Source organism: Cavia porcellus, unplaced genomic scaffold (assembly GCF_034190915.1).
Source record: "Cavia porcellus strain 051 isolate PalLab524CR breed Dunkin Hartley unplaced genomic scaffold, mCavPor4.1 scaffold_31, whole genome shotgun sequence".
Taxonomy (NCBI): domain Eukaryota; kingdom Metazoa; phylum Chordata; class Mammalia; order Rodentia; family Caviidae; genus Cavia; species Cavia porcellus.
In genome coordinates this window covers 28,119,820-28,135,529 of record NW_026947514.1, presented here as the reverse complement: position 1 = coordinate 28,135,529, position 15,710 = coordinate 28,119,820, and the positions used below count along the sequence as shown (strand labels likewise).

The window sequence follows — 15,710 nt, the reverse complement described above, 5'->3', positions numbered from 1 at the left end:
TGGACCCCAAAAGGTGATCCGACTTGGAGCCTCAAGAAGTACCATAAGTAATCACTGCTTTTCACAGTTAGGAAGTGAGGCCCAGAGACAGGATGTGACTTGCCTGAGGCAACTGTTGATACAGGTTCTTACCTCACAGATGGAGGGCACTGGACCGGCGGCCTCCCTCGGCCCTTGTCTTGGAAGAAACTCTCCAGATCTTCATCTTCAGAGATGCTCTTATCACTGTCTAGGTCAGAGGCTGTGAGGGACTCCAACAGACCCCAGCTGCCTTTCTGCTTTAGAACCTGCAGGGTCCCGTAAAAGCTCCCAGTGGAGTCAGAAGTAGAGTCTGTCTCTTCTTCTGGGCTGAGAAACTCATAGAGTTTGCCAGCTCTGGGCAACACCAGCCCATCCCCAGATAGTTCATCTTCTGTCTCAGTGTCTGAGGAGGATTTTGGAGCGTATATCTGAAATAAAACAGAAATTGGCCATGGGTTATACTATAATTTCAAAGGTCTTCAAAATGCAACTGCTAGCCAGGCATGGTAACGCATGCCTATAACACTAGCACTTGGAAGGATGAGGCAGGTAAATTTCTGAGAGTTCATTGCCAGCCTGGACCACATAATGAGTTCAAGGCCAGCCTGAACTATGTACTGAGACCTTCTTGCTACCCTCCCCCAAAGAGAAAAAAAAACCTCCAAACACCCCTAGAAAACAAGACATGTTCCTCACTGTACATAAAGTTCATGGTGTGATAGATCGGTGAGTTTGGTTGAAGCACAGGAAAGTAAAGTGAGGCACTAAAGCTAGGTCCTTGTGCTGTGTAGTGTGGTTTGCATTTATACAGTACTAACCTACACTGTGCATTCTGCACACGGCACTCTGCAATTCCTAACCACAACCTTGTCCAAACTGTGTCCTGTGTTACCCAGTTACATACTTTGCCCAAGTTACATACTTGCTGCCATTTTCTTTCTTTTGTTTCTCCATCCATATCCCTGATTTCCTCATATTCTAACTAATTTCCACTCCCTCATTAGGGATGGATGACTACGTGGAGACCACATGGCCTGGCTGAAAAAGTACCATGACAGAACCTGTGACACCCAGCTAACCTTTAAGCACTTCATTCAAGGGGCAGGGCGATAGCTCAGTGGTAGAGCACCTGATTCACATGCTCAAGGACTGGATTTGATCTCCAATACTGCAAAACAATAACAAGACTTCATCATAAAGAATGTACAGAAAACACTTAAGGGGAAGTTGCCATCTGAGAACAAGACAAATATGGTCTCAAGTCTTATGAAACTCTCATTACAGTGAAAGGGGACAAAAAACACAAGAGGACAATACATTTAAAAAACAAAAAGTGTGAGGGTATAGTGTGATAGAGTCCTACAGAAAGCTTCTCTGTTGATAAAGCTCAAAAGGGGACACTGGGAATGCACCTAACATTAGGGTTAGGTTTATTAACTTATTGCAATACATTAGGAAAACCGTAAGGAACCTGGCATGTGTGTGCGGAGGATTTCAGGGCTGACTTATGCTATCTTGGGCAAATTTCTTAGTTATTTTTTCTAGCAGTGGTGAAGTTTATTCGAGAAAGTAAAAGTGAGGAGTGAGAGAGATACTGGCTCTGCAGAGCTAGTAAAAGTGAGGAGTGAGAGAGATACTGGCTCTGCAGAGCTACTTTGGGTTGAGTAAAAGGAGAAAAAGCAATAAAAGCACACCCTGGAGAAAGCAAAGCAGACTAATGTAAAAAAAAAATCATGACAGCCTTTTTCTTTCTTTTTTTTTTTGCCAAGATCTTGCCATTGCAGTTCAGACTGGCCCCAAACTCAGTGATCCTTCTGCCTCAGCCTCTTGAGTGCTGGAATTATAAGTGTGACCTACCATGCCTGATGGTCTTACATTTTTAAACTTATTTTTAAAGAGCAGAATGTATTTACTGGGGGAAAGAAAGCCTCTATCGGGCTGGAGGTTTAGCTCAGCGGCATAAGCCCCTGCCTTGTAAGCAGGCAGTCGTGAGTTCGATCCCCGGTACTGATAAACAGGAAAAAGACAAAAAAAAAAAAAAAAAGCCTCTATCTGAGAGACAGAAGGGGTCCAGAGTGGGTTCCCACTATATTTTAAAACTTTATCAAGATATAATTTCCATAGCATACAACTTACTAATTCAAAGTGAGTATTTCAATCTAATACAGTCAACGCTGTGCAATTACCACAAATTTGAGAACATTTTCATCGCCCCCAAAAGAAACTCCATACTCTTTAGTAGTCATTTTCCATGTACCTTAACCTCACACATCTCACCACCTACTAACCGCCACTAAGCTACTTTTCTGTCTCTATGGATTCTGAAGCAAGTTTCTTAATCTGCCTATACCTCTGTTTTGCCTTCCACAAAATGGGAACTGTGGTACTGGTTATAAGGCAGATGAGAGGATTAGGAAAAACAGTACATTGCTACGGCCCCAGAAAGTCTCCTAAAAGGTAAAGTAGTGAAGTCCAAGAGCGCACTGGTCTCTTAACGCCTAAAAGCGATCCAGTTTTAATCTCACGCCCCTCAGTGACACGCCTCTGCCGTCGGTCTCCAAGGTAACGCAAAACAGTTTCGTCTCTTAGGGATTTCTTTCCCGGACACAGGTCCTGCTGTCTCCCTTCTTTCTCTCCTCACCTGACGGCTGAACTCTGCGCTGCCAGAGGCTCCCGCAGGGCCCCCCACAGTCATTTTCGCAGCCAGAAGAAGCAGCAGCTGTTGTGACAGCGGCTGTGGCGCCCTTGACAGTGCAGACACGCCCCTTTCTAACTTTGGTCTCCGATTGGCTCTCAGGGCATCCTTCCCATCCGTCCCGCCCCAAGAGGCAAGAATCGTGTTTTGACTGGTCTATTTCCTTCGCGCGTTTTATTTCCGGGTTGGAGGACGCGGTTGAATGGGCACAGTATTGGAAGATACTGCTCCGGAAGTACTAGCCAAGGCGGGTCTTGCGAGTCGCCTAGTAAGGGGACGCAGGTCACCATCATGGCGGCACGACTAGCTTTGAGTCGCAGTTGTGCTCTGCCTGCATCTGCTCGCAAAAGCTCGCTGGTCTCCTGCCGGAGGTGGTCCGGCAACACCGCAGACACTGTATACGATGTGGTGGTGTCGGGAGGAGGCATGGTGGGCGCTGCCATGGCCTGTGCCTTGGGTAAGCGCTTCTCCAGGCTGATAGCGGTGGGAACGAGGCGATGGGAATGGTCAGGGACATGACACTGCTTGTCCAAAGACTGAGTGGCCTGGATCTAGTAGTCCAATCCCTGCCCTAGAGGAGCCCTAGGACTCTCAGGCTGCGTTTGGTGCTTCAGAGCCTACAGGGTCAAAAGTGGGCGGGGCCTTGAGTCCCTCTAACAGGCAAGAAACACCTGCTCGGGTTAATTATGCTGTTGGAAGGCATCTGGAGTTCACTCTGAGCTACACGTTCTTTTCAAAACACCTTTATTGAGATATAATTAACCCACTATAAATTTCACCCATTTAAAGGTACAATTTAATGGTTTTTAGTATATTCGTAGAGTTGTGTAACCATCCTCACAATTGAGTTTTAGAACATTTTCATAACCCTGATAGAAAACTTGAAACCTTTCAGCAGTCTCTCCCCAATTCCTTAACCCTTTAGACCTGTTTTTAAAAATATTTAAATGGAATCTAATTAACATGTTTTCAAGGTAACACACATCCATACTCTCTTTCTTTTGAGGGCTGAGTGTAATACTCCGTTGTGTGTGTATAGGAGTGGGGGAATTAAGGCAGGGTCTCATTATGTAATGCAGGCTGGCCTAAGAAGTTGATCATGTTTTTTTCAATTTATATTTATTTCTGAGATTTCTCACTATGTAGTTTAGACTAGCCTTTTGAATGCAAAAGTTCTCCTGCCTCAGCCTCTTGAGTGCTGGGATTACAGGTATGTGTACCACACGTGGCTTTTTAAAATTTACTTTTTTGTATTTATTTCTGTTATGAAATTTTGTTTTATTTTTTCGTAAGATAAAAAATAAAGTTACAAATAAAAGGACAAATACAGTTCAAATACCAAAAAACAAAAACTTGATGGAAAAAAACAGAGCCTGATTACCTTGTTTTTCTCTTTAATATATTGTCCCATTTACGCAAATCTCAGCTGCGATTTCTATCTATGAGGTTGGCTAAAATTTTTTTAAACTGAAACAAAAAAATTGTACCTGTTAATGATGTATCATGTAATAGCACACATGAACCCTGCATGCTTACATCAGGTTAAACACTTATTTCTTTAAACATTTACAATTCCTTCATGTTGAAAAATTTCAAAACTCTTAGCTTTTTGAAATGGCCAGTAAATTGTTACCCCATTATGCAATTACATCCTCAATTTTTCTAAATTACATAAAATTTTTCTTTCTTTTTTTAGGACATGATATTCACTTTCATGACAAGAAAATCCTGTTGCTAGAAGCAGGTCCAAAGAAAGTACTGGACAAGTTGCCAGAAACTTACAGCAACAGAGTCAGCTCCATTTCCCCTGGCTCTGCAACCCTGCTCAGCAGTGAGTGGTGATCCTATGGAAGCCCAGCCCCCTTCTGGGCCTCAGGGCACGCCATCCCCAGAGCATCTGTGACGGGAAAACTCTTGTACAGTGAGGCTGGGATGTGGTGGGACTCTGGGGAAGCACCTTTGAGACCAGTGGGTCCATCGTGCACACCATAGTATTGCGGAACTGAGTCTGAATTAATTGTGAACCTTTACTCTCTGTTCCCAAATGGGCCCTCAGGTGGGCAAGGGATCCTGCAAGTTCCATACTTTCCTGGGGTGGAGGAGGGGTGCGGGAATGTGTTCACACAGAACCACTTAGCAGATTGCCTTGGGGTCTCTGCCGGATGTTACCCACCCTGTGTGGAAGCAATCTGTCTATTATACTCTTCCAGGACTTTCTAGCTCTGTATGCTGCTTTACTTTTTAATTCATGTTACTACTTGGTATGATATATTCGTCTTTTGATGTTCAGTTTCTCTAACTAGAAGGTCAGTTGCAGAAGACAGGGGTTCTTATATTGTTTTTGTGGCATAAGAAACCAAAAATGTAAATAAGGACCAAAATGTGTAATAGGTATTGTGAAATAGGAAGAAAACGTTCAAATGTGAGGAACAAGGGAGTGGGGAGGAGGAAAGGAAGAAAGAGAAAAGAAAAATTGAGAAAAGAAAGAAAAAATGAGGAGCTGGGGATTTAGCTCAGCGGCATAAGCACCTGCCTTGCAAGCAGGCGGTTGTGAGCAAGATCCCCAGTACCGATTAAAAAAAAAAAAATGTGACAAAGAAAAAAAAATGGAAACAAAGCTTTTGTAAATGGGGAAGGGGGAGGGGTTGAAGGGAGGGGAGGGAAATGAAAAAAGGTTATGTCACGTACAGATGCAAATCCTCTCTGATGAATGAGATCATTATGTACGTCTAAAATGTACACATAAGGCTGGTTATGTAGCTCAGTGGTAGAGCTCTTGCCTTGCATGCACAAGGCCCTGAGTTCAATCCCCAGCATCACAAAAAAAGAAAAAAGAAAAAAATACAAATAAAATCTGATTGGAGAAAAAAGACAGAGTTCTTAAGATAATGAAGAAAAGAATGATACGGCTTTGGTTTGCTTTTTGTTTCTCTTCTTATAGCATGATTTGACTTTTGGGGCCTTTTTCATTCCGCATATCAGGGAATGAGAGTAGAGTAGCTTAGCTCCTAGCACTGACAGGCTGCAAGCAGAGAAGGTTTTTCTGTCACAGGAGAGTATGGAAAATAACCTCTTACAGGCTGGAGAGCCAGACGGGGCACAGGCTGTCTGTGGGCTGGCTCCAATTACAGACCCTTTCTTTTGTAGGTTTTGGCGCCTGGGACCACATCTGCAACATGAGATACAGAGCCTTTCGGCGGATGCAGGTGCCTCTTCTACCTTGTTCTCTCTGGCGTGATGTCTTGGTCTGTCTTGTGTTAAGACCCTGGAGTCCCTGTTCTCTGTGTTTTCTGTGACTGTGGGAGGAATTAGACGAAGTTCACTTGCAGTCATGAAGGTGGGGTGATGCTGCGAAGCTTCTCACTTCACTCTGATGGTTGGCAACATGGTACTTCTTGTCACTTGGAAAAGCAATATTTAGTTTCTGATTAGAGTCATATTTCCTTTTCTTTGGCTTTAATGCAACTTTCCCTCTGTGTTTCCAGGTTTGGGATGGCTGCTCAGAGGCCTTGATAATGTTTGATAAGGTTAATTTAGATGACATGGGCTACATAGTGGAGAACGATGTCGTCATGCACGCGCTCACTAAGCAGCTGGAGGCTGTGTCTGGTATGTCACAGTCTCTTCCCTCTTCCGGTTACTCCCTGGGAAGTGAATTCCTTAGGGAAGGGAACTGCAAGAGAAGATTGCTTTTACAGACACTGAATGTCTGTCCTCAAGAAATCCTCTGGTTGTTACCTCCGGGTGGTGGGTTTTCTTTTTAACAGCTAGGTAGCTTGCTCCTCTCCTCTTCCTTTCCATTTTCTTCCCTCCCTTTTTCTAAGGATTGAACCCAGGGCCTTCACACTTAGCTACATCCATAGCCTGCCATCCTTTCCTATTTTTTGAGACAGGGTCTTGCTAAGTTCCCAAGGCTGAGTTTGAACTTGGGATCCTCCTGCCTTAGCCTCCCTGAGTGCTGGGATTATAATAAGCATGTGCCACCACCCGTCTCTAACCGTGTTATTTATGTACAATTTACACATCATAAAACTCACCCATTTAAGTGTATAATTCAGTGACTTTTAGTGTATTTCTTCAGTTGTGCAGCCATCACCCAAGTACCATTTTAGAACATTTCCTTCACCTGAAAAAGAAGCCTCATACCTAGTTAGAGTCATTCCGCAGCCCCACTCGCCAAGTCTGCCAACCACCAATGTGCTTTCACTATGCAGTTCAGGCTGGCCTTGAACTCACTGTGTAGCCAGGCTGGCCTTAAACTTGAGGCCTCAGCCTCCTGAATGTTGCCTCAACCTCTGGGGTGCTGGGATTACAGACATGTGCCACCAGGCATGTGTAATGTGCCAATTGTGGACAATTCATATGAATGGAATTATATAATTTGTACTAATTCATGTCAGACTTCTCTTGCTGAGTGTATTTTTGAGGTGTATCCACATTATAGCATGTGTCAGTACTTTGTCCCTTTATTCCTGCATAGTATTATAGCTGCATAGTATTCCATTGTGTGAATATACCAAATTTTGATGGACATTTGGGTCTTGGGTAGATACTTGGATTAGCATTGCTGGGTCGTATAATAACTCTAGATCTAGTATTTGCAGGAGCTGATAAACTGTTTTCTAAAGACTGCACCATTTTACCTTGCCACCAATTTATGAGCCTAGTTTCTTTATGTCTTTACCAATAATTATTTTCCTTTTTTTCTTTTCTTTATTATTAAGTTCGTGTGTGTGGGGCTGGGAGTTGAACTCCAGGACTTTGTAGGCAAGCACTCTGCCACTAAGCTATACTCTCACCCCCAACCCCTTTTGAAAAGTTTTATTTTGAGACAGTTTTTGTTGCATTGGCCAGGCTGGCCTGAAATAATGCAGCCCACCTGCCTCAGCTTCTCCAGTAGCCTGGATTACAGGCATGAGCCACACCATGCCCCGCTAATATTTACCTTCTTAGTTTACTTGTGATTGAAGAATATTTTGTTTTGTTTTGGCTAGGTTTTGCAGTGTCAGAAATCTAGGCCAGTGTGTATACCAGGCAAGCGCTCTACCTCTGAGCCAAACCTTACAGCTCCTACTGCTTTAAAAAAATTACAGCCATCTTGGTTAGGGCAGAGTGATATCTCATTGTAGTTTTGATTGTATTTTCTAATGCATAATGATGCTGTTAAGCACCTTTTCATGTGCTTATTGGCCACTTGTGTGTCTTTGGAGAAATATCTGCTCAGAAAGAATCTTGACTGTGTGTGATGTGTACGTGTGCGCATGTGCCTACCGGGCTCTAACCCAGGCCTCCTGCTGCTCGGCAAGCTACTCTACTACTGAGCTAAGATCCCCAGCGCTTCCTTTGGACATTTTTACATTGAGTTGTTTTGTCTTGTTTTGTTTTGTTTTTTGGCACTACTAATGTTTGAGCCCAGGGTTTTTACCCTGAGATATATCCCCAACCCTTTTACTTTTTATTTTGAGAAAAAATCTTGCTAAATTACTAATTTGTCCAAGCCAGGGTTGAATTTGGGATCCCAAAGTGCTGTGATTATAGGTGTGTGCCACCATGGCAGGCCGTATTTTTTTATTTTTGAATTATAAGAGTTCTTTACATACTTTAAATTTTTTATCAGATTTTTTAAATATTAAATTTGTCTTCTTAGATAGAATTCTAGGAAGAGAAAAATGAGAAATTGTTTAAATACTTTTTCATGTGGAATAGTATTGATGTACAGTAATCTACCCCAGTCTAGCTTTTAAAAATAATTTATAATCTGTAATTCTAGCATTCAAGAATCTGAAATAGGATTGCTGCGAGTTTGAGGGCAGTTGGGGTTACATAGTGACCTCTGTAATTCAGGGTCAGCCTGAATTACAGAGTGAAACCCTGGCCTTGAATGTGTGGTAATCTTCCTGCTTCAGCTTCCCAAATGCTAGGATTACAGGCATGCACCACCACACCCAGCTAGTACCCCAGATCTTTAACCAGAATGGCTAAGGTTAAGTTTATTCCCATTTTCACTGTTCTTTGTTCTGAATTGTTTTTGTTTGTATTTTTTTAGAGAATTTTTTTTTTTTTTTTGTCTTTTTCGTTTTTATTGGTACTAAGGATCGAACTCACGACTGCTTGCTTGCAAAGCAGGCGCTTATGCCGCTGAGCTAAATCCCCAGCCCTTTTGTTTGTATTTTTGAGACAAGGTCTCGCTATATAGTGCAGGCTGGCTGGCTTTGAATTCAGCAGTCTTCCTGCTTCAGCCTCCTGAGTGCTAGAATCAGACATGTGTATGTGTGCCATACACATCCGACATGAAAATGTTTTTTTTTAATTTCAGTCTGGCTTTGAACTCACTGTGTAACCCAAGCTAGCCTAGCATTCCTGGCTGTCCTCCTGCCTCAGCCTCCCAAGTAAACTCCTTATTGAATGACAAACAAAAGGCTATAATTACTGTGTATAACTTGATGTTCTAAGGGCACAATTTTTTGAGATGACTATTATTATATAAAAATTACAAATATGGGGGTATTGTGTGTTATATTAATACATGTAGACACTGTGAAATGTTCAAATCTGGGTAAGCATACCTTTCTCTTAGCATTTATCTTTTTTTTTTTTTTTTTTTTTTGAGAACGTTCAGAATCTTCTCTTGCTGCTTGTGGTGGCACGGGCGTATAATCCTCGCACTTTGGGAGGCTGACTTAGGAGTATCACAAGCTGGAGGCCAGCCTGGGGAACTCAACTTAGCAAGTTCCTGTCTCAAAATAAAAAACAGAAAAAAAGTTGGGGCTGGCTCTCAATGTAAAGGTCCTGGGTTGAGTCCCTAGTATCGTTTAAACAAAAGCCCTCTCTTTAGGCTGAGGTGTATTAGTGGTAGAACACACGCGTTCCACACCCACTCCCACAAAACAAAAAAGAGATTTTAGTGTATGTGTTGCTGAAATGAGCACCAAAAAGAGATTTTAAAAGCCTCTTTTCAAGCTCTTTGGAAGCATGCAGTGCACTGTTGTTATCCGTAGTCAGCCTTCGGTGTGGTGCACGTACTTCTTCCCATCTGACTGCAACTTAGTACCTCATGACCAATGTTGAGCATTTTATTTTTTTAATCCAAAAAATAAAATGATTTCCAGTGGGAAGAAAACTCGTGCAGTATGGAATGTGTTGAGCTTGTTCTGTGCCTGTGCTGTCTGCTCCTAAGTGTGTGCGGGCTTACACAGGAGTGGAGTGAAGAGCCACACAGGCTGCTGAGAAGCTCCGTGAGAGCTTGAGAGCGTCTTTGCTTGTGGCACTGAGCCCTGTCTGTGGTTTCTGCTGTTCATCAGCTGTTGAAACACATCATTGATTGCTTGAGTTGCTTACTTCTTTTTTACTTCCTTTTCTTGTTTGGCAGTGAATGAGGAGACGTAGCTGTTCTGGCACGTTGCCTTAAGTTTGGTTCTTGCTTTTTCCTAGGCCTTGTGGTCTGCCTTTTATTTGAAACCTTGTATCCTGTTCCTTTTTATAAATCATCCAACCCAATTCCCTTTGCGCTCCAAGGAAAAAACGAGATGGAAATTCAGGGGCAGGGAGTTCTGGGGTAAATATGATAAAGTACTACCTTGTAAGCAGGCAGTCATGAGTTCGATCCCCAGTACCGATAAAAAGGAAAAAGACAAAAAAAAAAAAAAAGATAAAGTAGGGCTTTCTGGCCCGCCTTTTTAATCTTTTGTTTTCTTTCTCTTTTGGCCTCCCCAGATCGAGTGAAGGTTCTGTATAGGAGCAAAGCAGTTGGCTACTCCTGGCCTGGCCCATTTTCCATGGCAGACTCCAGCCCTTGGGTCCATATTACCCTAGGTGATGGCAGCACCCTCCAGACCACATTGTTGGTAGTTGAAGATTCTTATTTTCCCAAGAGTCTTGCATGTCTACACCCTGTCCTACACACTAGGGCCTCTGTAAGCCAGTCTGTCTAAGCCATATTGACTTCAGGCAAGGCTTTTGGTTGATAACCCTATCAGCCTTGGATTATAAACTGCCCAGTCACCCTTTGGGCCAGCCCAAGTTGAGGGGGTCTAAAGTCCTATGCAGGAAGCAATTTCATAGCCATTTTAGGTCTAGAAATGAGGATAGGTCATTGGGAAGGGCGCCAGAGTGTCAGCAATCGAGGCTGCTCTTTCCCACTCACAATCCCATTGTCATTCATCTCCTTGGAGCTCTCATTGTTTTTCTGTCTTTGCTCACTACCTTTCCCTTTCATGGGGCAGCCATTCCCACCTCACATCAGGCGATTCTGCTCCGATTCTGCTCCGTGGCCTGTCCCTACTGAAACTTTTCTTTCTAATTTTAAGTCTCAAGAGCATCTAGTTCAGGCTTACCATGGCTGGCATTTCTTGGCTACATCAGTGGGGACAGTGTACATATTGTAGGGCTCCCTCCAGGGCTGAGAGTGAGACAGGCTTGATGAAAAGTTTCCTGCTGTGGGTGGGTCAACAGTTGGAGCTAGAGTAATCATTAGGAGAAAGAGAAAATCGTGGAGCAGTTTGATGTATGCAGAGCTTGTAAGACTTAGCAGCTCCCATCTCCATGCAGATTGGTGCTGATGGTCACAATTCAGGAGTCCGGCAGGCTGCCGGGATCCAGAATGTCAGCTGGAACTATGACCAGTCCGCTGTGGTGGCTACTCTGCATTTATCAGAGGTAAGATCTGGAGCTCCACTTGGGACCCTACTCAGAGGTACAGGTATTCTTCACAAGAGCCTTTCTCTTCCATATTGCAGGCCACAGAAAACAATGTTGCCTGGCAGAGATTTCTTCCCTCGGGACCCATTGCACTGCTTCCGGTAAGAGGACAGATGACCTCTTTAGGACTTTACTTTCTCAGCCCTTTTTCTGGTTTCAAGGGAACATGCCCAGCTTAACATTGTTTCCCCTTCTCATCCTCCATTGTGCTCAAGAGCCCTCAAGTCCATTAGAACTTTAGCCTCAGTGTTAATGTTCTTTTGATGCAGCTCTCAGACACCTTGAGTTCCTTGGTTTGGTCCACATCCCATGACCATGCAGCACAGCTGGTCAGCATGGATGAGGAAGAGTTTGTGGATGCTGTCAACTCTGCCTTTGTGAGTATCACCTGGTCTGGCTAATGATAGGTTGTAGAGGTCGGTACTGAAAAGTGGTTTTGAGTGAGGAGGACTCACCAAGCAGCTATCCCTTTGTAACTAACCTTGCTTAGAATTATGCTGAGGAGGGCACACAGTGAATAGAAATACAGTGATGCTCTTCTAGGGTTGCGGGCTGCTGGTAGGCTGATAGACATCGCTGACCAGTGGTGATTAGCACTGCCTTTTAAAAAGCTGTATATGTTGATCATTTTGAACAATTCTAGTGGGTTCCAAGTATCTGAACCTTTGAAAACCAGACTCACCGGGACAGAGAGTTGAGAGCATTTTTAGCACAGAGTAAACTTTGTAAACAGACATGGGTTCAGGACAAATTGGCACATTCAGGGTGGTGTGGCTGAAGATGAGATATGGATTCAGTATTGATTCTGTTAATCTCTGAAAAACAGAAATAGTTACTACCAACCTCTCAGGACTAAAAGAGACATTTAAATGAGAAAAATGGAGTGAGAGTGTAGCTCAGTTTTTGCCTACTGTTGCCTACAGCATTGGGTTTAATTCTCATACAACATAAAAATTAAAAACTAAGCCAGGTGTGTTGGCACATGTGGTGGCACAGGAGGCTAAGGCTGGAGGATTGCTACAAGTTTGAGACCAGCCTGGGCTACAAAGTGAGCGCACGGCCAGCCTGAACTGCATAACAAGACTCTGTCTCAAAGACAAAAGAAACAAAAAAACCCCTAAAATGAAATGGTAATTTATGTAAAATGCTTATCCTATATTTAATACATTGTAGATTCTCAACAAATGATTATTTGATTCTGTAGTAGATACAAATTATAGACAATATGGGCACTTATATTTTGGGAGCTTTTATTTCACATTTATCTAAGTTCATTAATAGCATTCATTAACATTTATTTACCATGTGCCAGAATGCTTTTTTAAAAAAAATTTTTTAAATCTGTATCAGGGATTGAAATCACAACAGTGTACTTGCAAGGCAGGCACTTATGCCACTGAGCTAAATCCCCAGCCCGCCAGAATGCTTTCAAAGGGAAAATGCCTTAGAGTATTATGTGTATTTACTTAATCTTTGAGGTAGGTGCTAATAATTTAGCCTCTTTTACAAAGATTAGGAACATGCCTGAGGTCACAGGGGTAGGGCAAAGCTGGGTTCTGTAGTCAATCTGGTCCTTGAAGTTTGGGGTTTTTTTTCTTTTTTTTTTTTTGTCTTTTTGAGACAGGATCTCGCTGTGCAGTTCAGGCTGGCCTTGAGCTCTTTTTGTAGCCTAGGCTGGTCTCAAACTCACAACAATCCTCCTGCTTCAGTCTCCCAAGTGCTGGGATTACAGGCATGAGCCACCACGTCCGGCTGAAGTTTGGGTTTTTAAAATCTCACTAAGAGCTTCACAATAAAGAATTATATATCTCAGGGGCTGGGGATTTAGCTCAGCGGCATAAGCGCCTGCCTTGCAAGCCTGTGGTCATGAGTTCGATTCCTGGTACCGGTAAAAGTACAAAGAAAAAGAATCATATATGTCTGCTCTAGTAGCAGTAGGAATACAAGGAATTGAACACACTGATTTCCTAGATAAATGGTGAATGCTACCCCTCTCTGGGTCATCGAGTATGTGTTTTGGGCACAGGTCTAACACCTTCCTAACATGTACATGCAACAATAATTACAAGACCTTCTGTATAGCAGGCTCTAGAGATAGAGATGGATGAGACAGTCCCTGCCTTTGGGCAGCTTGTAGTCAGGTGTAGAGAAAGACTTTAAATGATTAAGTACAGTGATAAAAGTATACACAAGCAGTACAGAGAGGAAAACACACAGCAGAGGGCTTAGGGGATGGTGTCTTTGGAGGTTCTAGGTGTCATCCTGGTAGAACAGAGGTGGGAGGACACTGTAACCAGAGAGGAGCCCTGGAGAGAAGATAGTGTAGGATGAGCTATGCGGGTGGATGCATCCTTATTAGTGGTGGGGACTGGCAAAAGGTGCTCAGAGGTAGGCAGAAGCCTGCTCAGGAGCAGTTTGGCCTATGAGGAGTGCTGGGAAATTCGGTTTTGCATTTGTTTAAGGGGTTTGTGACTCATGGTCAAAGTCAGGTTGGGCTTGTTAGGTAGCATTACCCTTAGCCTCAGTTATGTAAAAGGGTTTCCTTGTTGAATCTAGTCACTGATGAGATTTCTTCTGTTTGTTTTGCGGTTGATGCTCAGTGGAGTGATGCTCACCACACCGACTTCATCAGCTCTGCTGGCACCATGCTGCAATATGCTGTTGCACTACTGAAGCCCACTAAAGTCTCAGCTCGCCAGCTACCGCCAAGTGTAGCCAAGGTGGATGCCAAAAGCAGAGTACTGTTTCCTCTGGGGCTCGGACATGCAGCGGAGTATGTCCGGCCTCGTGTGGCGCTCATTGGGTAAGACAGTCATGGAGCGGGCTGCTCCCCACTCACTGCTGCTGGAGGCCACACCTGCATGCTGCTTCCTTCCCAGGGATGCAGCCCACAGAGTCCACCCACTTGCGGGACAAGGTGTCAACATGGGCTTTGGGGATATCTCCAGCTTGCTCCATCATCTCAGTACTGCAGCCTTCAATGGAAAAGATTTAGGTAAAGATTCAGGCATCCCAAGGTCACAGAATTAAAGATCAGAGCCCTAGACTGTCCCTCTATAGCAAGATGGGGTCAGCATCCCATATATCTGGGTCGCTAGGAGAGGGAAGAAGCCTTTATTAGTGGATAAGGGATGTAACCTCCTCTCTTTCCTCCAGGCTCTATGAGCCACCTCACTTGTTATGAAACAGACAGACAGCGTCACAACACTGCTCTCCTGGCTGCTACGGACTTGCTGAAAAGGCTGTACTCCACCAGTGCCACTCCACTCGTGCTGCTCAGGACGTGGGGCTTGCAGGTTACTAATGCTGTGTCTCCGCTCAAAGTAAGAAGCCACTGGGGGTTTTCCAAGATTGTTGCTCACTGAGAAAGGATTAGCAAAAAACTCTAAAAGCTTCCTTGGCTGCACATTTTATTTTGTCTGCCGTCCCCAGTGCTTATGAGCAGCAGTTGCTGGGCTTGCTGTCAGGGTGCATATCTGTGATAATCTGACATGCAGGAAGGACTGTAGAATGACGCGCAGCGCCTTGTAAAGATGAAGATATCTAAACCACTTTTGCTGCTTGGCTAGCTTTTTCTGATACTTCCGTTTAAAGATTTCTTTTTTGGTAAAATAAAACAACAACTCTTAAGAATACTATCTCAGGGGCTGGAGATTTAGCTCAGCGGCATAAGCACCTGCCTTGCAAGCAGGCAGTCGTGAGTTCGATCCCTGGTACCGATAAAAACGAAAAAGACAAAAAAGAATACTATCTCTATGGCTGTTTTTGATCACTTTGGATATATCATTTTAAGTACTATACTATTGCTGGGTGTGGTGGTGTACACTTATAATCCCAGCATTTGGGAGGCCGAGGCAGGAAGAGCTCTTCAAGTTTAAGGCCAGCTTGGGCTGCAAAGTGAGTTGAAGTCCATCCTGAACTGTGAAACCTTCTCTCCAAAAAACCAAAAAAAATTTTTTTTTACTTTTCATTCTGGGGGCGGGAGGTACTATGAATTGAACCCAGGGCCTTGTGCACACTCAGCACTACATCCCCAGCCTGGAGAGCATCTGCCTCACCTCCTAACCTTCCTCACTTTGTCCCCCTTTTCTACAGGAACAAATCGTGGCCTTTGCCAGCAAATGAGTGCTCTCTTATGGAGATTATGTTGATGAAAAAAAGAACTTCCTGCCTCATGACCACCACCCACACTTCCAAAATATAATTTAATAAATTTCCTTTACATCAGAATTCTTGTCTCTTTCTCTTTGCTTACTGTACCTAAGGAACCTAAATGACTGATAATGTGCTGTGAGGG

At 43.6% G+C, this 15,710-nt stretch overlaps 2 protein-coding genes across 7 annotated transcripts in view; one reads left to right on the top strand and one right to left on the bottom strand.

Moving 5' to 3' along the window:
- Fam161b (FAM161 centrosomal protein B) overlaps positions 1 to 2,786 on the bottom strand; it is a 33,457-nt gene extending 30,671 nt beyond the window's left edge. For all 5 annotated transcript variants that reach the window (XM_063241001.1, XM_063240999.1, XM_063241002.1 and 2 more), the window contains exons 1-2: positions 2,663 to 2,786; positions 133 to 449 (exon numbers count right to left, since the gene is read on the bottom strand). In XM_063241001.1, coding sequence (XP_063097071.1) covers positions 133 to 449; positions 2,663 to 2,716 — 371 coding nt within the window. In that variant the 5' untranslated portion in view covers positions 2,717 to 2,786. The remainder of the gene's footprint in view (positions 1 to 132; positions 450 to 2,662) is intronic.
- A 180-nt stretch (positions 2,787 to 2,966) lies between these two features.
- Positions 2,967 to 15,643, top strand: Coq6 (coenzyme Q6, monooxygenase). Of its 2 annotated transcripts, XM_003472412.5 has the most exons (12): positions 2,967 to 3,173; positions 4,413 to 4,547; positions 5,864 to 5,922; positions 6,202 to 6,325; positions 10,430 to 10,560; positions 11,264 to 11,371; positions 11,452 to 11,514; positions 11,683 to 11,790; positions 14,014 to 14,216; positions 14,293 to 14,408; positions 14,570 to 14,736; positions 15,509 to 15,643. In XM_003472412.5, exons 1-12 carry the CDS (start codon positions 3,008 to 3,010, stop codon positions 15,536 to 15,538), a joined length of 1,410 nt encoding a protein of 469 aa, XP_003472460.1. In that variant the 5' UTR covers positions 2,967 to 3,007; the 3' UTR covers positions 15,539 to 15,643. The 2 variants fall into 2 exon arrangements, with proteins under 2 accessions (XP_003472460.1, XP_063097076.1); XM_063241006.1 differs by lacking the exons at positions 2,967 to 3,173; positions 10,430 to 10,560 and having other exon boundaries at positions 4,418 to 4,547.
- Positions 15,644 to 15,710: the final 67 nt, after the last annotated feature.